Here is a 23,569-nt window from a genome sequence, read left to right as displayed (position 1 = left end):
AAACGCTTCATACACGTTGTCATGTTTTGTCCTCAGATGACGAATCAAGTTCGTGGTGTTAAATGTAGCTCTGCTGCTACCTCCTCTGGAAATTGCCATGTTGCAGACATTGCAAGTAGCTTTAGGACAGTCTTCACTCGCGAGAGTAAAATACTTCCACACTTCTGACATGCTTGCTTTGCAGCGCCGCGGAGGTTTGTATTGCACAACTACCGTCAACCATAACTGGCGGGTACTTTACGGCAGTTGCCGTAAAGATCGGCGCGACTAGTCAGGTAATGTAGCCGAGTCCCGATCACGGAAAAAAGATCGGACCGATCCGATCTCAAGATCGGGACATCCCTAATATATATATATATATATATATATATATATATATATATATATATATATATATATATTAGTTTTATTTGTCTGAATCGAAATGCCTATAGGCCATTATTACAGCTAGAAATGATCATTACTATGGGGAGGCTGGTATTATTATTTATTGTTAGTGTCATCATCATTTTAATGTCAGAATAACAGACTTTCGCTCCTGTTTCATTATAGATATCCCAGTCTAGAGCAGAGCGGTCCAAGCAGCCACAACTAAAAATCTTCCCTCGAACCTGTCAAGGGAACAGAAGAAGATGCTTTTCTAAAGACTGGTACAACACATAAATGGCTTGAACTGAGTCTGGTAACCAGAGTTAGAGACCATGGATCTTTGCCGGGAAGTTATTTTTGTAAGAGTAATTATTATTTTTGTTGCAGACTAAGTAAAGGTATAACTGTTTCTCACACATACAGTATAACCTTGTAGTCAAAATATGACTGTTGTTCCCTGTTTTCCCTGAAATTCCTGTTACATAAAATATGTGCTTCTTCCTGTAATATTTTGTCCTTGCTTTTCCAAAAGCTTTCAAATATGACTTAGTCAATTATACAATGAGGCTAACGATGTGCAAGATAAATAAATGATTTACTTGTGTATTTAATAGTTCATATGTAAGAAAGGTAAATATTGTTAAATATTTCATACACAAGCACTATAACAGCAAAAATGTCTTGGTTACTGCATGACTTAAGAAAATTACTTTTTTATTGGTTCATGCCACAATTTGATGTGTTTTTTTTGTGACTGTTTTTGAACTTTAAATAAAGTACATTTTTGTGAACAAGTATTTGAGTCGATTATTTTATGTATACAGGCATATTACCATCACCTATTTTCTAAACCTACTTATTCCTGTTATGTGTTAGCAAGAAGGGGTTGGGTTGTGTAGTATATGTTTGTAAAGGGTTTTCTATTGGCCACCCCTTGCTAGCCTTGTGCCCATGTTGGCCACCCCGGTAAAAATATTCTGGCTACGCCCCTGGTTTCGGAGCGCCGTCTCCTGCCTCTGCTGCCTCGAACCACGGTCCAGTCCCCGTCATCGTCAAAATGGCCGCCCCAGTCTTGATGGTGCATTGTGTTAGCTAATTTGCTAGCTGGCTAACTGTTGTGCGCACGTCTTTAAAAAGACGGTTGAAAATATGAAGCCGGAGTCAAAAAAGACCGTCAGCCTGCTTGGCTTGTTTATTAAAAAAAATAAAATAAACCAGCTATTCTAGGGAGTCAGTTGCAACGTTTCGGTATCAATATACCTTCATCAGGCATTAAACTCGCTATAAGTAAACTATCTGAAAACTTGATCAGACAAGGCATGGGTCGAAAGGGGCTCGATGTGTCCCCAGTCGGATTTGCTTCAGATCGGATTTGGAGATTTATATTAAGCATCTCCGTTCGATCTCCTTGCAGGATTATTTGAAAAGGGTTAGGGTCAGGGGAAGGGAACTGATTCCTCCTCCCAAAGGACGAGGATGATGCACAGTCCGTCCAGTGGACAGACCTCCCGTCACCCCGGCCTCGCTGCTGCGGACAGCTCTGCTGGCATCCACGGCCATGACGGACCACCGTCCAACCATCCATAATTGAATTTTTAAGAAAGAAATTAAATTTTTAAAGTTCCTTTATTTCTGTGATAAAAATAATGCAATAAAAACAAACAACTAAATCAGTGTTTCCAAAATGGGAAACAATACGTAAACTAAAACTGTTTTTTGTTCTTTAGTTGTTTTTATACTTTTTTTTATTGTTTTATGTAAACAAAACAATCAAAAATAAAATGAGTTTATGTAAAGAAAAAGTTGTGTTTCGACCCTTCTGGGTCTTCCTCAGGCAAAAGGCACACAAGAGAAAGCCAGTGTTTTTCTGAGAGGTCTGCTCACGTCTGCTGTCTGAGCCAGAGTGAGTGGGAGTCAGCCTTATATAGGCTCAGGCCCCGCCCCTTCTCTTTCCAGCACTTTCTTTTTCTCTCTCTGCTATTAGGGTTGGAGTTAAACAGATTATAGTGTATTTCTAAAGCAAAAATAATGATTAACAGTTTTTCATATAGTAAAACAGTTTTTAAACGTTTTAGCAGATTTAAACAAAAGAAAACGTTTTTATGTAGTTTTTTATGTAGTTCTTATCCTAAAAAAACTTTTTCTTATTAGATTTTAATATAGAAAAACGTTTTAGATGGTTTTTAACATTTAAATATTTTTTAGCAAGATTTTTATTTTTTATTTTTATTTTTTATAGATGTTTTTGGTATTTCTTCAGATCTGTTTTGTATTTTTTTTATAGAAAGTGGGAGTTAAGGTTAGGGTTGGAGTCTGGGTTGTGGTTAGAATTTAGGGAAAAGAACGAGAGGGTTAAAGTAAGGGTTAAGGTAAGGGTTTGGGGAGGGGAACTGATTCCTCCTTCCGAAGGAGAAGGATGATGCACGGTCCATCCAGTGGACAGACCTCCTGTCACCCTGGCCTTGCTGCTACTGACGGCCAGGGGTAGGGTTAGGGGCGTCTCACTTCGGGACGGATTGCTACTGCCAATCAGTTACTGTGACAAACAGTGATTAGTTTATGGAACATCAAGTGTTCAGAGGCTGCAGATAATAGCCTCTGTTGCTTTGCACCCTCTAGTATAATAAAAATGACACGTGGAGGTTTCAATTTTATTATCAGCTTCTGAAATTCACTAATTCGTAATGTTTTCACAAGCATTGTGGCAGTTATCCCCGAACAGCCTATAGTTTGGGCCCCCGGCAGTCACAAGGCCCGACACCGTCCTGGTTCCCCCGAAGTTCTTGGAGCTGATGACCTGCAGACAGGAAACGATTCCATCATGAAACAGTTCTGTTCATCACAGAGTGATGTTCAGCTACCAGACACAAGTTTCCATCTGATCCTATTGTGAAATAATTCAGTGTTTCCCGCAGCATTATCTTGGCGAGGCGGCCGCCTCGCCAAACTCATGCTACCGCCTCGCCAACATTCCAAAAAACAATAACCTAACTCGATGTGCTTGCATGTTTATTTGACGTTAACACGCGGTTATTTGTTAGGGTTAGGGTTATACATGTATACTTTGAAGCGAGAAGCAGGTCGACTTCACCGTTGTGGTCCTCCGCCAGTCATCCGCACAAAACTTGTTCCGGCCAACAACTCACCGCCTTGCCTAAGCAAATTCCTGCGGGAAACACTGTAATTGCAAAATAAGTAAAAGCTTCTATTTTATTTCAACTATTGAAATGGACACAGACAAGAAGAATGTTTGAAAGTGTCAATGTGAGCAACTGTCAACATAGTGGTGGTAATGTGGTGTGTGGCTGTTTCACTGCCAGCATTTGCATTGCACAAAGTGGGTGGAAAAACAAATGAGGACGACAAAGAGATGTTCCTCAACTTCTGTTGAACCTTAGACCAGTTGGGTGTTCCAGATTGGCTAATCAGGAGGTTTGGGAAAATTCCAGGATGTGCAGTCAAGTCACTGGGTTCATCATGTGCGCCGCTAGCGAATAGTGTCCCTTGAGCTGAAAACCAAGCACTTTAAATAGCTGTGTGGTCCCTGGACTACACACCGATATGTTTTTATAAATTCTGCTGTAGACACCGCCACCAACCACTTGGTGACGCTGTTTAACCTCAGATGTTCGGTGTGTTTGCAGCTCACCCGCCAGTTGGAGCTCATGTGTCGAGCATCGGTCACCACCGTCTGGGAGGATATTCCATAACCGTCTCCTTTATGGACCAACCACTTGGAGCCGTCATCCAGAGTCACTCTGTAGAGAAATCACAGCAGTTTTGAAGGTTGCTGAGCCCTCATCTTGTTTGCTAAATGCGGTATTTTTGATTTTCTAGTGAAGAAAGAGTGATTGGACCTCCTGAGAAAAGCAAACTGGAGATTAAAGAGTGTATTTGGGATGAAGGTAAATATTCTTAAATTCTCCTTAACATATCATTTAGGGTTAGGGTTTAGGGTTAGGTTTTCCCCTTAATGCATAATTTGGGCTTTATTGTAAGTTTTTGACAAAAATGCTCAGAAACGTTGTGTTTAAATCAGGGGTGTCACCTCATTTTGGTTGAGGGGCCGCATTCAGCTTAATCTCATCTCAAGAGGGCCACACGAGTAAACTCATTGCAAGATTAAATAGAACTAATAAAAGTGGACTTGTTGATTTTTATATTAAATTAATTTCACTTTTACACAATATATTATGAATAACCTCAGCGTTTTTAAGAAAAGTATGTGCAATTTCAACAATACTTTTAAGTACCCGGTTCGATCCCCGTGCCTGCACTCTGGGTCCCTGAGCAAGACCCTTGACCCCAGAACGCTCCCCGGGCGACTCACATGGCAGCCCACTGCTCCCCAAGGGGATGGGTTAAAATGTAGAGAACACATTTCATTGTAATGTATGTTTCAATGACAATAAAAATGATATTACTATTACTATTACAATGTTGAAAAACATTTATTCACATTTTTTGGAACTTAAAAACACTGTCCTGCATGACAAAATACATCAAACAGATAAAAATGCATTTGAATAATGATAATGCATTTAGCCACCGGGCTGGACTAAATTGTTCGGCGGGCCGGAACCGGCCCGTGGGCCGTATGCTAGACACCCCTGGATTAAATGATGCAAACCCCACCTGCAGATGGCAGTTTCTCATTTCTTACTCTGCTGCCTCACCCTGACTTCATGTCAAGTAATGGTGTGTGGTCCATATGAAGAGTAACAAAAATCAAGCTATTTAAGTTCTTTCAAGAATAAAAATGTATGATCTTTCATATTTTTATTTTATATGTAGATTGTGGAAGAAAAAAATAAACCGAATAAAGGACTAATGTACCAACAAGATCCCCAGGAACTCATCCATGCATTTATTTTTAGTTGTACTGATTACTGCAAAGGTTGCTGTGTTTCTATTAACCTTGAAATCTAGCAAGTATATTTTACAAAAAATAAATTTGTTCATTGGAAAGACGACATTTTGAAGAAATTCTCCCTTTTTAATAAAAAGTTTTGCCGCTAGGATGAGGTGTTTTTGTTTCCAATATTGAAACTGGAAAAACTTTTTTTGCATCAAAAAAGTCACATGATCAACAAGTAGATGTTGCCAGAAATAAAGTACAAATAGATGAGATTTCATATTGTCTTTGTTTAATCCGCATGATGTCAATCACAAAACTTCTCACTCTTTAACGTTCAGACGCTCCTCCTTCTCCCCCACCACATCCCGGCGCTGGAGAAGAGGGCCTTCACAGTGACCGGTGATAATGTCCACTGGTCCAAGGCCACGGCGGCTCGTATCAAGAAGCACTGGAGTGAGTGGTTAAATTAGATGGCCCCAAGAGCCTGCAAAGGCAGGAGGGGCACTCTAATATTGTAAATAAGAATGTGTGTAACCTGTCCAAAACCTTTGCTTTGAGTGATGCACAGTGTTCCCTCTTAAACAGGGGTTTAACCTTTATTCCCACCCAGGCTAACAATAACAGGGATAAAATTAAAACACTTATGAGGTATGACCTGCAAAAATACCACAGAAGGGTTAAATTGGCCATCTATTATAAAGATGATATTGATAAGAATAAAAATTATCACTTACCCTTTATGCCGGAGTCAGACTGGTCTCCTCCAATGGGCTCTCTCCCCCCTGAGGTGGAGAAATTGATTTCCCAGGACCTGAAATATTTGGATAAAGAATTTAAATTGATTAAAACTATACCTAACCTAAATATAGAAGAAACAGAAGCTCTCAAAGAACTTATGAATAATAATAATATTGTCATTAAACCTGCTGATAAAGGCAGCGCCATTGTTATTATGGACAGAGAGCAATATCTGTGGGAGCGATACAAACAATTACATAATGAAACATATTATAAGAAATTAGATACCCCTATTTATAAAGATACAGCCCCATTAATTAATAAAATCCTAGAGGACCTGCACAGGAAGAAATTTATCAATGCTAAACAGAAAGCTTACCTGCGTGGCTCCACTGAACCCAGGGCAAGGAGGTTCTATCTGCTCCCTAAGATCCATAAGGAACCTGAAAAGTGGAGCAAACCATTTCAGATTCCGCCTGGGAGGCCGATAGTTTCAGACTGTAATAGTGAATCATATCACACAGCAGAATTTATTGATTATTTGTACCCTCTCTCAATTCAGCACCAAAGTTATATCAAGGATTTTGTGGAAAAAATCATATCAATCTCTTTACCTCAGGACTCTATTTTATTTACCATTGACATCGACAGCTTGTACACAAATATTGATATAGATGAAGGAATTGGCTGCATAAAAAACACATTTTTTTAAATATCCCAATTCGAGGAGGCCAGACAGAGAACTCATTCAATTGTTAGAGATTAATTTAAAAAGAAATGACTTTATATTCGATGGCCAATTTTTCCTCCAAATCAAGGGTACTGCCATGGGCAAAAAGTTTGCACCGGCCTATGCAAACATCTTCATGGCCGAGTGGGAGGCCGGGGCCCTGGAGTCTTGCAGGAAGGCCCCCCTGCATTACTACAGGTACCTGTAAATTAGATTTAAAGGTTTTCTTTAAACCCACAGACACACATGCTCTTTTATTCAAAACCAGTTACCATCCAAAACACACATATGCGGGCCTTATTAAATCCCAGCTCCTCCGATTTCACAGAATTTGCACACAAAAATCAGACTTTGAGGAGGAAACTAGGACGCTCTTTTCAGCGCTTTATAAGAGAGGATATTCCAGGTCCTTCCTGAGAGCATGCAGGAAGAGCTTCCTAGACTCCAGACCCCCCGATTCATCACCAATGATCCCCCTGATCACACAATTCTCCTCCTCAGCAGGACGCTTTGTCTATGGTGTCAAACAGAATTTCACCAAATTCCAATCTGACACATCTTTGCTACCAAACCACAGGATAATTGCGGCCTACAAAAGAAATAAAAACCTGAGGGATTTCCTCGTCCGTGCTGAGGTAAGGCCTCTAAAGACACCAAAGGCCAGAGGTCAGGGTGGATTCTTCAAACAGCTGCACTGGGTTAGGAACAGATTTAACAACACAATTTTCAAAGCAGACCGATCAGGACTAACCTGACAAAAGCCAGCTGTATGTTGCTCTGCCTAGCTCCACTCACATACATCTGGGACATCGCCGGTAGAAAGTGTATTCTCCAACCAATTTTATGGTCTGGCCAATCAGGACGCAGGGCTGGCATTTCATAGATGTGACGTAGTGGAGACGCGACCGTGACGTGAGACTATTTTGATAGCAATGGCGGCTCGCATGGAGGAAGCAAGCGTTAACATTGATGCTGCTATTTCTTCCGTGTTGTCCAATCTACCTAATATTGTTTCATTAAAAGAACATCAGAGAACGGCTCTGAAGGCTTTTGTTGGTGGAAACCATGTTTTCTCCCTTCTCCGCGTCCGCGTCTGCAGCGGACGCGCCCCAGAGCAGTTAGCGCGAACCATATTAGGAGGCCTTTAGTCCTCAACGCGGTCAGCCCGGGATCGACTCCGACCCGCGGCGCTTTGCCGCTTGTCTTCCCCCCTCTTCCTGTCAGCTCACTGTCAATAAAACGCATGCCACTAGAGCCGCAAACACATTATTATTTTTTTTTTTTTTTCCTGCGTCGCTATCATCAGCGTCACGGGTTAGCTTCGGTGTGAGTGGTTGAAATAGCACGTCAATAAAGATGACAGACAAGTGGCTTATCCAATCATATGCAAGAATTTTTGATAAGGCCCAGCCTTCAGTAAAGGCAATTCCTATGGAGAGGTCCCAGATGGATGTGAGTGGAGCTAGGCGGAGCGAAATACAGCTGGCTTTTGTCAGGTTAGATCAGGACACCCTAAATCAAAAAATTTTGTTTATTTGATAACATGCCAAATCTGTAAGATCCAGTATGTGGGTGAGACGGGTAACAGCCTCCTTACCCGCTTCACGCAGCATAGATACAACATAAAAAACAAAAAAACACACAGCGTCCCCTAGTGCAGCATTTCATAGACCACAGCTGGGATGCACTCTCAGCACTTGTGCTGGAGTGTAACCCAGCCTGGTCTGCAGCCCAGAGGAGAAGGGCTGAAAGGATTTGGATCCACAGGCTGGACACGCTCCTCCCAAGAGGTCTGAACGAGAGGTAGGCTCCACGGGAGATGCTCCTGACAGGACGTGCCCGTGCACTGGGGGGAGGGAGGGGTCGAGGGGGAGGGGGGAAGAGGGTCTGGGCCCTCTGACCTCTGACCCTAACCCAAACCCCAACCTATCCCCACTAACCCTAAACTAACCCCGAGAACCCTTTCCTAACCCTAAATCCCACCTGTATCTCTTTTAAGAAACCTAATATAAGGATTAATTAAAATAATTTTATGTTGGGATAAATTAAATCTAAACTACGAGATATATAAAGGAGCAGGAGGACATGGGAACATTTAAATTCTAATTGGAAAACTAGGGGAAAGTTCAAGAAACAGAAAAGCTTAGAAAAGCGAAGAATTAAGAAACAGATTAAATTCACTTTATTGGAGGGGTTAAGAAACAAGAAAAGCTTAGAAAAGCAGATATTAAAGGGACAGATAAAACATAGGATGATACGTACCTGAAAAGGAAGAAAAATTAATACTTACCTGAAACGAATACTTACCTGTAACAAAGAGAAAAAGGAAATACTTATATACTTACCTGAAAAGGAAAAAAGGACCTGAAAAGAAAGTAAAAGCAAATACTTACCGCATACTTACCTAAAACAGAGGAAAAACACCTACCTGAAATAGAGGAAAAAGAATATACTTACCATATAGTTGCCTGAAAAGAAAAGAAATAAGGAAATACTTACCATATACTTACCTGAAAAGAAAAGGGAAAAGGAAATACTTACCGTAAAGGAACTGATACCTATAACAGAACAGATATAAGAAGGACACGGACGTTAATAATAGACCTGATGAAGACATAAATTTCGTCGAAACGTCGTCGACAGACCGTCCGTGATTGAATTATAAGGAACAGAAAAGCCAAGGGAGGCACAAATTAGAGAACCACCAAGAAAAACACAATACAAGAAATTGGAAAACCAAGAAAGGTACAATTGGAAAAACAGAAAAGAATAGAACATACAGACAAAGAAAAGCTCACAAAAGGCACACTATAAAAGACAGAAAACTCTTTATTGAGACAACACACATCAGACGAGACAGAGGGTATATAAGGGGCCTGCTAGAAAAACAATTTATTAATAGATAGCCAAGGCGACTGGGGATGGGAGACTTGGTGGCTGACTGCCCCATGATGGCCAGTGCATTCCAGTTCGGGGGGAACTGTCATATCTTTGGTTCCCTAACCCATTCAAAGGTAACAGAAAAATGATCAGATAGGGCAACCTCAGTTACTTTGACGTTAGAAATGTTTAGACCTTTAGTGATGATCAAGCCTAAAATATGTCCCTGTTTGTGTGTTGGCTGTTTAACATGTTGAGTTAAACCAAAGTTTCTAAGTGTGTCACACAGTTCTTTTGCACTTCTGTCTTCAGGGTTGTCAACGTGAAAGTTGAAGTCTCCAACAATAATTAAATAGTCATTATCAATGCATATCACAGACAGGAGGTGATTAAAATTATTAAAAAAGTTTGATGTGGACTTGAGGCCTGTAAACATTCAGAAACATAGTTCGTACCGGGCTCTTTACCTAGAGAGCCAAATGTTCAAAGGAGTCGAATTTTCCCAAAAACACCTTTTTACACTTTAGTGAATCATTAAACAATGTTGCTACTCCTCCACCTTTCCTTTGCTGTCTGCTCTCACAAAGAAAATTTTAGTTGGGAGGAGTCGACTCCATCAGTATAGCTGCTTCACTAAATTCATGTAACCATGTTTCTGTTAAAAACATTACATCAAGATTATTGTCAATAATGAAGTCATTAATTAAAAGGGATTACCTTTAACTCCAGTCTAAACTGCCTCTGTCTACGGACGAGGTGAGGAGAGTTATCGAGAAGGAATAGACCACCTAACCCTACTAGCCAAAACACCCTGAGACCCCGAGGCTCACTACTGAGGATGTGTCTTTAAATGGATGCACCAATAGTGAGAAGAATAAAGAATCAAACTACTACCTTTCTATGGGCTTAACCTTTTGTGAGTTGGGGGCTGGAGAATGACGTGTGACGGCCCGTGCATTACCTTTAACTTTAGTCTAAACTGCCTCTGTCGAAGGACGAGGTGGGGAGAGTTATCGAGAAAGAATAGACCACCTAACCCTAACCCTATAAAAGCAAAGTCTGAGACTGGACTTGTTTCAGTGTATCTACGTTTTGGTGTTTTTAATGTTAAACATTCAACTTTAAAGTTGTTTAAAAATACTGGAAAATAAAGCAAATGTTGCAAGAGTGACATATCACTCACACCAGGATAACTATTTAATGTTGCCTAAAACTGAACATGCTCCTTAGCACATTAAATGTGTTGCAAAATATTTTCTTCACTTTGAATACAATTTGTTGCCTGTCTGCTTTTTCTGTTTTTTCTTTTTTTTCAGTCCACTAAGTAGTTATCCAGGGGAAAGGTAAATATATCTGTAAATCTCTTGTATTGCATTTTTTTAAATTATATTGTTTTATTTTAGGTCAGGTTGTTAATTAATACAGTAAACTTGTCAACCTGAATTACAACATCTAACAGACTAGTAACAGCTAATAACGTCATCAGTAAAAATGTGGAGCAAACTAATAGACAGGTTTTGTGAAAATCTAAATCTTAACTGTTGATCAAGAGTTACTGAACACAAAGCTATGTAGAAAAACAGGCTGAGAATCGACAAGTATTTTTACCATTAAAACAATATAAACATACATTTTTGGCCTGTGACGATGCGGGCTCGTCGAGCAGCTCACGCCGGAGGAGGGCCAAGCGGAAGCGGTGTAGCCGGCCGAAGAAACGAGGCTGTCGTGGAGGTTTAGCTGCTATGCTGAAGGCTAACCCCTTTAGATCGCCGCTTCCATCCATCCTGCTCTCCAACGTCCGCTCACTGGATAACAACATTGACCATTTACAACTCGACCTCTCTGCAAAGAGGGAGTTCAGGGACTGCTGCGCTCTCATCCTGACGGAGACATGGCTTACATCATCAATCCCGGACAACACCGTTAGCCTGGAGGGGCTAGCTACTTTCCGCGCCGACAGAAACAAACAACTCAGCAGTAAGACCCGAGGAGGTGGACTCTGCGTTTATACCAATAACACCTGGTGTAAAAATGCTAGAACAGTCACAAGGTTTTGCTCTCCAGACATAGAGCTCATGACTGTTAGCTGCAGACCTTTTTATCTGCCCAGAGAGTTCACTGTTATCATCGCAGCGGTTTATGTTCCCCCGAGTGCTAATACAAAAGAGGCTATGACTGTTCTCTATCGGACTATTTATATTTTCATCATTGCTGGGGATTTTAACCAGGCAAATATAAAAACTGTTCTCCCTCATTTCTACCAACACATGGATTTTGCTACTCGGGGAGAGAACACTCTAGACTTAGTTTACACAAATATTAAAGGCGCATTCAAGGCAGCCCCCGCCACCACCTGGGCTCTTCAGACTACATCTCTGTTATGCTAACTCCTGCATACAGGCCCCTGCTGATCAGAGCTAAACCTGTAGTGAGGCAGGTGAGGGTGTGGACTGAGGGAGCAATGGAGGCGCTCCAGGACTGTTTTGAGTGCTCTGACTGGAACATGTTCAAAGCTGCTGCAACTTATAAGGACAAGATTGACATTGATGAGTACGCCATGACTGTGTCAGCCTACATCAACAAATGCATTGAGGACGTCAGCACCACCAAGACCATCATCACCCGAGCAAACCTACGACCCTGGATTACTGCGGAGGTCCGTCAAGCGCTAAAAGCAGAACTCAGCCTTCAAGTCTGGAGACAAGGAGGCTCTGAGGACATCAAGAGCCAACCTGAACCGTGCCATCAGGCTAGTGAAGCGGAACCACAGTCAGAAAATCCAGGAGCTTTTCCATGACGCCAGCAACACCAGGAGCATGTGGAAAGGCATCCGGGCGATCACTGAATACAACACGCCCTCCCCCCCGGTGGGTGAAGTTGATGCTGACTTCCTCAATGGACTAAATAACTTCTTTGGGAGTTTTGAGGCACTAAACAGCACTCCAGCAGTGAAAGCTGTTCCCCATCAGGCAGAGGAGGTCCTCTGCCTTGACACCGCTGACGTGTGGAAGACTCTGAGGAGAGTCAACCTGCAGAAGGCCCCAGGCCCCGACAACATACCTGGGCGGGTGCTCAAGGAGTGTGCAGGTCAGCTAGCTGGTGTCCTCACAGACATTTTTAACACCTCGCTGGACCAAGCCATAGTGCCAGCATGCTTCAAGTCTGCCTCAATCATTCCGGTGCCAAAGAAACCTCCAGTCACCTGTTTCAACGACTACCAGCCTGTTGCACTGACACCAATCATGATGAAGTGCTTTGAAAGGCTGGTAAAGGAACACATCGTCTCCAGTCTCCCATCAACACTCGACCCGTTCCAGTTTTCCTACCGACGGAACCGCTCCACTGAGGACGCCATCTCCTCTGCTCTTCACCTGAGCCTGGCACACCTGGAGGAGAAGAACACGCACGTGCGGATGCTGTTCCTGGACTTCAGTTCAGCGTTCAACACCATCATCCCACAGCATCTGGTGGGAAAACTGGAACATCTGGGCTTCAACACACCCCTTCAACTGGCTGCTAGACTTTCTCATCAACAGAGGGTAAATCCGCTGCTGCCCCTCCTCTGATTAACTTGAGTATTTCACTCATTTTAATCTGGATACGTTGCATTATCAATAATTGGGCAATACTTGCCCTGGTTTTATTTTAGCCATTCTGATAATTTAATTATTTTTTGCTGTAGAACTAACTTTTTATGCCACTGGCTGCACAAATTAACTCATGGTTAATGAAGGCAATTTCTTATTTTTCCGACAAATGTTTCTTTGCAGATCATAATATAGCATGGATTCTCTGAAGAATATGTAGCTCTCTTAGACTCATTGTTCATTTTTTTATATTGATGTAATGATACTGATTGGATTTACAAACCTTGGTTAAAGCATTTATTTGGTACATTTGTCAACACATAACTTTGTAGACTAAAAAGACTTTTAAACAAATTAAAGATGAACAATATATGGAACCCAAACTGTCAAAGAGCGTGTGTTGTTCTTACTGACCATAAATTCCTTCATGGTGGCCCCCACAGCTCCACTCAGTCAACTGGATGTCACATAAAATACCAACACACCAAAGAAGGACATTGCAAAGTTTTATTTTTTTGTGAGATTTTTTGTGGCTCTAGTGGCTCGCTTTTTAACTCAGTAGGCTGACCGTGGGTCGGAACCGAACCCGGGTCGACCGCGTCGAGGAGTAAGGCCTCCGTACACGTGTCATGCAGCATTTATTGTTTTTTATGCACACATGCATGAAATTAAGAATATTTTAACTCAATTATAAGCAGTATAATTATATTTAATTACATTTTATTTAAACTACTTTTTATTAGAATTGGAAATAATTAAAATGGGTTAGGGGTAGGATAATGGGTTAGGGGCGTCTCACTGTGGGACGGATTGCTACTGCCGATCAGTTGCTGTGACAAACAGTAATTAGTTTATGGAACATCAAGTGTTCAGAGGCTGCAGATAATAGCTTCTGTTGCTTTGCACCCTCTAGTGTAATAAAAATGACACGGAGGTTTAAATTTTATTATCAGCTTCTGAAATTCACTAATTCATAATTTTTTTACAAGCATCGTGGCAGTTATCCCCAAACAGCCTGTAGTCTGGGCCTCCGGCAGTCACAAGGCCCGACACCGTCCTGGCTCCCCTGAAGTTCTTGGAGGCGATGACCTGCAGACAGGAAACGATTCCATCATGAAACAGTTCTGTTCATCACAGAGTGATGTTCAGCTCCCAGACACAAGTTTCCATCTGATCCTATTGTGAAATAATTGCAAAATAAGTAAAAGCTTCTATTTTATTTGAACCATTCAATCTGCAAAGGATCATATTTCAAATGAAATGGACACAGACAAGAAGAATGTTTGGAAGTGTCAATGTGAGCAACTGTCAACATAGTGGTGGTAATGTGGTGTGTGGCTGTTTCACTGCCAGCATTTGCATTGCACAAAGTGGGTGGAAAAACAAATGAGGACGACAAACAAATGTTCCTCAACTTCTGTTGAACCTTAGACCAGTTGGGTGTTCCAGATTGGCTAATCAGGAGGTTTGGGAAAATTACAGGATGTGCAGTCAAGTCACTGGGTTCATCATGTGCGCCGCTAGCGAATAGTGTCCCTTGAGCTAAGTCCCCTTTAACTGTGTCGTACTGCATTGAAAAGCAGTACATGTTGTACTGACTGTGACAACAAGGTGGTGCAGCCGTTTCTTGAACACTGCAATTGTGCTGCTGGACCCGGACTGCACCGTCCCAGTCTCTTGTTAAAGGCTACATAAACATGACGATAGATTATCCTCTATATTAGAGCAGCACAAAGTCACAACACATCTCCACTGGCAGCTTTGAGTTCAGTTTTATTAATATAGCATCAATTCACAACATGTCACCTCAAGGCTCTTTCTAAAGTCATTTCCATCAGATCCTCCAGGTTGGTGAGAAAGTTTCCTCTCTAAGGAAACCCAGCAGGTTGCATCAAGTCTCTCCAAGCAGCATTCACTCCTGAAAGAGCGTAGAGCCACAGTGGACAGTCGTCTGCATTGTTGATGGCTTTGCAGCAATCCCTCATACTGAGCATGCATGAAGCGACAGTGGAGAGGAAAACTCCCCTTTAACAGGGAGGAGAACCTCCAGCAGAACCAGAACCAGACTCAGTGTGAACGCTCATCTGCCTCCACCCACTGGGGCTTAGAGAAGACAGAGCAGAGACACAGAAAGCACAGAAGCTCACATTGACCCAGGAGTACTTTCTATGTTAGAGAAGACAGAGCAGAGACACAGAAAGCACAGAAGCTCACATTGACCCAAGAGTACTTTCTATGTTAGATGGTAATGGAGGATGATCTGCCTCCCCTGGATGATGTCACAGCTAACAGAACACCAGACCAGGTGTACCTTCTAAGAGGAGAAAAATGACAGAATAAAAAGTTAAAAGCTGAAATAACAAAAAGCAGATTGGACAGCAGTAGGAGAACTCAGCAGAATGAGAGAATTAGACCCTGATGTCCTCCAGCAGCCTAAGCCTATAGCAGCATAACTATAGAGGTAGCTCAGGGTAACATGAGCCACTCTGACTAGAAGCTTTGTCACAAAGGAAAGTTTTAAGATTAGTCTTAAAGTAGACGGGGTGTCTGCCTCACGGACCAAAACTGGGAGTTGGTTCCACAGGAGAGGAGCCTGATAGCTAAAGGATCTGCCTCCCATTCTACTTTTAGAGACTCTAGGAACCACCAGCAGACCTGCAGTCTGAGAGCGAAGTGCTCTGTTAGGAACATACGGGGTAATCAGAGCTCTGATATATGATGGAGCTTGATTATTAAGGGCTTTATACGTTAGAAGGAGAATTTTAAATTCTAGTCTTGATTTAACAGGAAGCCAATGAAGGGAAGCTAAAATTGGAGAAATATGATCCCTCAGTATTTTGGATCAGCTGAAGGCTTTGAACTGAATTTTGTGGACTTCCTGTAAAGAATTACAGTACTTCAAGTCATCCAGCTTTTGATGTCATCAAGGCATGATTGCAGTCGAAGTAACTGATTGGATTCATCAGGATTTATGGATAAATATAGCGGAGTGTCATCAGCATAACAGTGGAAATTAATCCCATGCTGTCTGATAATTTTGCCAATCGGAAGCATATATATAGTAAATAGAATTGGTCTGAACCCTGTGGTACTCCACAAGTGACCCTAGAGTTTGAGGAAGATTTATTATTAACATGAACAAACTGGAATCTGTCCGACAGATCAGATTTAAACCAGTCTAATGCTTTCCCCTTAATCCCTACAGTATGCTCAAGTCTTTGTAGGAGAATATTGTGATCAACTGTATCAAACGCAGCACTGAGATCTAACAGGACAAGTATAGACACAAGTCCATTATCTGAGGCCATGAGAATATCATTAGTGACCTTCACCAGAGCTGTTTCAGTGCTATGATGAGCTCTGAAGCCTGACTGAAACTCCTCAAGTAGGTCATTACTTTGTAAATGTTCACAGAGTTGATTAGCAACTACTTTCTCAATAATTTTAGATAAGAAAAGAAGATTAGATATAGGTCTGTAATTTACTAACTCATCTTGATTAAGAGATGGTTTCTTAAGTATAGGTTTAATAACAGCTACTTCAAAAACCTGTGGTACATATCCATTTACTAAGGATAGATTAATCATGTCTAAAATAGGACCACTGATCAAAGGGAATACCTCCTTAAACAACTTGGTTGGGATTGGGTCTAACATACAGGTGGAAGGTTTAGATGAAGCTAAAATTTTAGATAGCTCAGAAAGCTCTACTGCTTCTTGTAATGAACTGAACAGGTGGACTCAGTATTCAGGCCAACAAACAGAAAGTATGTTTACAAGACGTTTTATTGCTATCAGACTGGCAAGACAGGGACAGGCAGGCTCGGTGGTCAGAATAACAGTCCCAGGTCGGTACACAATATAGCTGACAGGCTGGACGAGTACAGGCAGAATCGGAGGTGAAAAACTGTCCAAAGTAAAAAACCAGGTAATCAAAAAAAGAGCAGGATAATACAGAACAGAATCTAAGTGCAGAGTCGGGATACAGATCCAAGTTCGGTACACAACCAGGCAGGGTAAGACAGACAGGGATCAGGCAAGCTCAAAAAATCCAAAAACAGGACCAGGTCAGGCAAAACAGGCAGGCAGCGAGATTAGGCAGGAAAAACAGGTTCAGGGGTCATGCTGGCTCAGAATCAGGAGGCAATCGGGTTAGCATCGACAGGTCAATCAGAAAAGAGAATGCTGGAACAAAACTCATCAATCAATCAATCAATCAATCAAATTTTATTTGTCAATTACAATTTGCATTGCAATCGAAAAGTCAGTTCCAGTACAACCGTCCATCACATACACTTAACAAACAAACATTTGGGGGGAACGATTGACTGAGGCCTTGCGTTGCCAAGGAACGCAGCCAGCCAGCCGCTGCTAAAAAGCGCAGCCGTCAAGGCCACATTCCTCCAAACTGCCCAGACCCCGCCTAAACGGAGTTTACAGGCGCTGCCTTGAAACTCTCGAAGAAAGAGCAACAACATGGGGGAAAGAGGGGAGAGAGAAAAAAAAGAGACAGATGTTTGCCTATTTATGCTCTCACCTATAAAGAGACAAACAACCGAAACAAAAAAACCCTCATAGCACAAAAGCACAAATAAACACAAGACAACATGTATGCAGAAGGTAAACATTTGAGACCTGTCGCGTGTGCGTAATTCATCAGTTTTGTGAGTATCAGTTATGCGTGTGTGTTTGGGCGAAAGTGTTTTTCTCCGTGAACACTCTCAAGAGGCCATTGTCCTTGATGTTATCAGCCGGCCCACAGTTCAGAAAAGCATCCTCAGGTGAGGTGAGCTGACAGAATGCTGGCAGGTGAGCTGAGATGACTGGTTAAAGGCTGGTGACAGAAGTTATCAGATCAAAATAAAGCAAAGAACAAACATAAACCAAAACAAAACCCACATCGTGACACTTCTAAATAGTTCAAACACCGTGCAGGTTCTAAAGAATCCTCCAACGCTGCCTCACTTACTGAGGACGAGGTAATGAGCTGAATCTTTCATACTTTTTCTCCAGAGACATACCCTGATGTAAAACATCAATATTCTTGGTCAGTGGAGTCTAAAAGATGGAAAGTAGAAAGAGCTAGAGTGCCACAGAGAATGAAAATAGAAAAGCTCTGGAAACAGACGCAGCTAAATGTGCAAAAACTGACAACTTTATCACAAAAATAAGCTGGTGGCAATAATGCATGGGTTAAAGCAAAAATAATCAGTTTGACTGAAATTTTTTTCTAGTCAGCCCATATATTCCCAGGACCGTGGAAATAATGCCACATTAGTTACTTTATTTGCTTATTGTGCAAAGTCAACTTTAACCAACTCTGATAGTTTTACAATATGCCTTGGTGTCATCCTGGACAGCCTCTCATCCTCTTCTTCACTTTCCTCACCCATAACATCACCTGGTTAACTTTAATCTCTGCAGCATCAAGTTCTTTCTTCACACTTTTGCCAACATGGTCCACAGTCAACTTCACAGTTTCAGCTCCCTTCCCTCCCTGTCCTCCAGAAAACCTCCATAAACTGCAGCTAGTACAAAGACGGCAGCTTCATCATTACATCATCTACTTCACTCCTGTACATTAACTCCACTGGCTCCCTGTCACATTCAGGATAAATTATTCCTATGAACATACAAGGCCAACCACAACCTGGACAAAGCAGGACACATAACACTATGATGTCATACATTTTAGTTTAACACAGATCGCACATTACAATAATCAGTCTCTGCTTTGCCCGTTATTGCACATCAATTAATTATCACAACTCCTGAGTTTATAAAACGGCATTATTTAGCTTTTTTGAAGTTTAATAAAACTTAAATCTTAGCCCAGTGACTGGAGACCTGTCCAGGATTGCAATAAAATTGCTCAAGGTTTATCAGAAAAAACATAACTTGCTTTTAAATATGAACATTTTTAATTAGCAAAATGTTATTAATGTATTTCGTAAAGTTAAATATTGTTGAATGTAATCTTGGCTGCAGTGCTGTCTGTCTGGCAGGTGTTTATGGGTTGGAGTAAAATGCGGTTCCTAGTACGACTTGCTTCTACAGTGTAGTTTCACATCACGCTCTACTCTGTGTAAAAATAAAAAAACAACTTAATAACAGCTCTCTGAGAAACTGAGGATCACCTCTGGTCTCACCCAGTTAGAACTTAGAACCCGGTCTCCAGTCCATTTTGTAGCTGCAGTTTATTTTTTGATGTAGTTTCCTTAATAATCAAAATCAAAATCCTTGTCATTTTATTAAGAGTGTCCTGGTGCGCCGCGGCTCATTAGATGGACGCTGCTGTATATTGACTGATATACACATTCAGACCCTTCTTCACAAAAACAAAAGAGAGAGAAAAAAGCGTGTCATGCTAAATTAGCCTGAGCTAACGCTTTACACTTCGAGTTTTAAATAAAACATAACAGCGAATAATGAGGAGGTCCCTGGTCTGTCGCCACGTTTATCAGCCAAATTGCTGGAAGCCAGGCAATAAACGCCGAAAGGTGACATGGCCACAGGTGGAAATAATTCATTAATTAACTGCAGGAGCAGCGACAGCCCCCTTACCGATGGAAGTTGTTGTCAGATGGTCAATCCGCTCCACTTCCAGACTTGCTGGTTTGCATAAACCCAAAGAAAACCTTTGACCACCACTACTTTCATTCATACCATCTGTGGTCAATTCGAGACGCTCCTCCAAAAGTTAGAATGATTGAACACAGATGAAGCCGAGTCTGGTAGATGTTCGGGTCTTACTGCTGATTATCTATGGTCTGTGTATTGCCTTCTTTGTGCTGATTTTTTTTTTAAACTGCCAGGGATAAAGTACAAAATATGATTTTTTTTTAACTCCGACCTCAATCCTGAGAGGAACATCTGGACCATCGTTAAAAGTTGGATCAGTCACAGAAAACCAAGCACTTTAAATGGGCGTGTGGTCCCTGGACTACACACCGATATGTTTTTATAAATTCTGCTGTAGACACCGCCACCAACCACTTGGTGACGCTGTTTAACCTCAGATGTTCGGTGTGTTTGCAGCTCACCCGCCAGTTGGAGCTCATGTGTCGAGCATCGGTCACCACCGTCTGGGAGGATATTCCATAACCGTCTCCTTTATGGACCAACCACTTGGAGCCGTCATCCAGAGTCACTCTGTAGAGAAATCACAGCAGTTTTGAAGGTTGCTGAGCCCTCATCTTGTTTGCTAAATGCGGTATTTTTGATTTTCTAGTGAAGAAAGAGTGATTGGACCTTCTCAGAAAAGCAAACTGGAGATTAAAGAGTGTATTTGGGATGAAGGTAAATATTCTTAAATTCTCCTTAACATATCATTTAGCTCTGACTGCTATGCCCAAATTCACCACAAGATGGCAGTACATATTCTAAAGTGGTCTGTTACTTCCAGAAATATCAAGAATAAACCAGAGAGAAAAATGGATCTTAGTCATGCTCCTCGTCAACCTGCAGTCCTTCGGATCAAAATTGACCATTTCTGACCCGTTCAGAACAGAGGCACCCAGCCTGGCTCCACTTGCAACAACTCTGAGAGGTTCAAGCCAGTTTTAGATTAAAGCGATGTTCTGCTGCCACCATCTTTATTCAACCATGAAGTCTTCTGAGACTAAAGAAGTCAAGTAATCAGATTAGTAAGCATAATACACAGATGATACTCAGCTCTACACAATGTCACCAGGTGAGTCTGAACCATCCATGCACTGAACGGATGTTCAGAACAAATCGATGCATGGAGGTGCCAAAACTTTCTCCGGCTAAACAGAAACAAAACTGAAGTTATTATCTTTGGACCTGAAGAGGAATGAAGTAGAGTCAGCAGTGCTGAACCACTGATCAGGCCTGAAACCTGGGTGCAGTGATGGACTCACACCTGAACCTCAAAGAACATAAAGACAGTTAAAAAGTCAACCGTCTACCACCTGGAGAACATTTCTAGGAGTAATCGGTTCCTCCTGTTTTTTTGGGGAGAAATTTACACATAAATCAACAAATACCTAAATGTTTTTTCCACTAATGCATAATTGGGGCTTTATTGTAAGTTTTCCACAAATATGCTCAGAAACGTTGAGTTTAAATGATGCAAACCCCACCTGCAGATGGCAGTTTCTCACTTCTTACTCTGCTGCCTCACTCTGACTTCATGTCAAGTTATCATGTGTGGTCCATATGGAGAGTAACAAAAATCAAGATATTTAAGTTCTTTCAAGAATAAAAATGTATGATCTTTCTTATTTTTTATTTTAAATGTAGATTGTGGAAGAAACAAATAAACCGAATAAAGGACTAATGTCCCAACAACATCTTCAGGAACTCATCCATGCATTTATTTTTAGTTGCACTGATTACTGCAAAAGTTGCTGTGTTTCCATTAACCTTGAAATCTAGCAAGTATATTTTACAAAAAAATAAATTTATTCATTGGAAAGACGACATTTTGAAGAAATTCTCCTTTTTTAATAAAATTGTTGCCGCTAGGATGGTGTTTTTTTTGCCATATTGAAACTGGAAAAACTTTTTTTGCATCACAAAAGTAACATGATCAACAAGTAGATGTTGCCACCAGCGCAAACTGTCGTGTTTTCCAGAAATAAAGTACAAATAGATGAGATTTCAAATTGTCTTCGTTTAATCCACATGAAGTCAATCACAAAACTTCTCACTCCTTAACCGTTCAGACGCTGCTCCTTCCCCCCCAAATTGTCTTTCAAAATAAAAGCAGATGGGAATCACCACACAAACCATGAAGATGATGACAACAGGAAGTAGGTGAAGGACCATGGCGCCTCATGTTTTTAGCTGTGATTTAAACACTTTAAATGACTTATCGTGTGAACAAGCTTATTCAAGTGGGATTTTAATTGAATTTCTTATTTAATGGAAACACTGCAATTGCGAAATTGTGTTTTTTCGACAGCAGAAAATTGTCAGAGATTTGCAAACCTCGGTAATGGAAACGCAGCTACTGTTTTCACAGGTGTACCCAAAAAGTCAATCAGACAACAGCAGCTTATCCAGAACGTTCCCACTAAGACCCAGAAGATAGAGCCTACCAGCCCAGTTTCAAAGTTCATTCCTGGCTCCCTGGAGCTCGGAGAATAGACTTTAAAATACTTCTGGTAGTTTACAAATCACCACAGTATATTCAAGCTCTGTTGTTGTATCGTCCTTCCAGACCACTTTGAGAAACACAGAGAGAATCAAACCTGAACCAGGTTTTAGTTTTACTGACCGAACTCCACAGTGGCTGATTATTCCCACTGCAACAGGAAGGTTTCCAAGCGGCCTGCGCATCACCTCAGCCAGGTAGACTTTCTTGTTGTAGAGAGCCGTCAGGGCCGGACCGGACAGGTCGTAGCTGAAGGTGCTGGTGGATCCTCCTGTCAGGGTAAAAACTCACAGTCAGTCTGGAGGATTCACACCACAGAGCAGCTCTGATAGCTCCTCACCTCCAGACTCCACAGAAACAGCCAGCAGACTGAGGGTGGCTGAACACAGCAGAACTTTGCAGAACATCATGGTGGATGGGTCTGTGGCTCGGAGCTCCAGCTGAGATTATAAAGAGTCCAGACCCTCCTCCCACTCAGAGGTCACATGTTGGGCTTTTCCACAGCAGATTTCCTCACAGCAGCAGAGGCTTAAAGTCCAAACAGGCAGAAAAACACGACCTGTTTCCACAGACGCTTACCTCCATGGGGCGCTGTTTGCAAAGTTAGACAGCAAAAAATTAACAGCAGTAATTTGGGTTTTTGGTCCTCCATAATTCAGGCTTTCACAAAAGAAAAAAAATGGAGGTCATTTTCATCATGCTGTTGAGTCATTTGTAATTGCCACAATTTCAAATATTTTTTTTTAGTTAGCACAATATGTAGTTAGGGTTAGACCTAGCTCAGACATAAATATTTAGTTAACAAACTAAATATTAAGCTTTTCAACTACAGTTTTTAATATTTAGCTTGTAAACTAAATATTTAGCTAAAGTATTTATCTTGTAAAGTTTTTTAAAGATGGATATTTAGCATCTTAACTATATATTTAGTATAAAACATTTCTAAATTAATAATATGATGAAAGCATACTTTAAAAATTAACCTGCTTTCAGAGTTAAAGTTTGTTTAGTTTTAAGTTTAGAAGTTCCTGCTCTGCTGCCAAAGCAAAGAGACTAAATAATCAGATCTGCTCAGACTGTTAGAAAATTGTTTATGTAATCATTTTATTTTTATCAAGTTACAGGCATTTGGTTTGTTTTAAGAGTTTGCTTTCAGGAAGGTTCTGTTGTATTTAACCTTAGACAGGGAGAACAAATGGGCCTCCCAGATAAGGAATGCCTTGCCTTATCCAGTTGTGCATGAAGCTGGTGACTGATCACCACCCGCAATAAAACTTGCTCCCTTCT

General features: G+C 41.3%; 1 protein-coding gene and 1 long non-coding RNA gene across 3 annotated transcripts; both read right to left on the bottom strand.

Annotated features, from left to right (window-relative positions):
• Positions 1-3,006: 3,006 nt before the first annotated feature.
• Positions 3,007-22,746, bottom strand: LOC105923093. 2 transcript variants are annotated; one of them, XM_036131788.1, is made up of 4 exons: positions 22,623-22,746; positions 22,406-22,553; positions 20,205-20,313; positions 3,007-3,166 (listed from the first exon to the last, which is right to left on the bottom strand). In XM_036131788.1, the coding sequence occupies exons 1-4, from the start codon at positions 22,690-22,692 to the stop codon at positions 3,044-3,046; spliced, it is 450 nt and encodes a 149-aa protein (XP_035987681.1). In that variant the 5' UTR covers positions 22,693-22,746; the 3' UTR covers positions 3,007-3,043. The 2 variants fall into 2 exon arrangements, with proteins under 2 accessions (XP_035987681.1, XP_035987682.1); XM_036131789.1 differs by lacking the exon at positions 3,007-3,166 and adding an exon at positions 14,094-14,251.
• LOC118560596 lies at positions 4,919-6,540 on the bottom strand. The gene is made up of 3 exons (XR_004929467.1): positions 6,345-6,540; positions 5,962-6,038; positions 4,919-5,711 (listed from the first exon to the last, which is right to left on the bottom strand). It is a non-coding gene; the product is annotated as an uncharacterized LOC118560596 (long non-coding RNA).
• Positions 22,747-23,569: the final 823 nt, after the last annotated feature.

Source organism: Fundulus heteroclitus, unplaced genomic scaffold (assembly GCF_011125445.2).
Source record: "Fundulus heteroclitus isolate FHET01 unplaced genomic scaffold, MU-UCD_Fhet_4.1 scaffold_46, whole genome shotgun sequence".
Classification (NCBI taxonomy): Eukaryota; Metazoa; Chordata; class Actinopteri; order Cyprinodontiformes; family Fundulidae; genus Fundulus; species Fundulus heteroclitus.
This window is presented reverse-complemented; position numbering and strand designations above follow the sequence as displayed.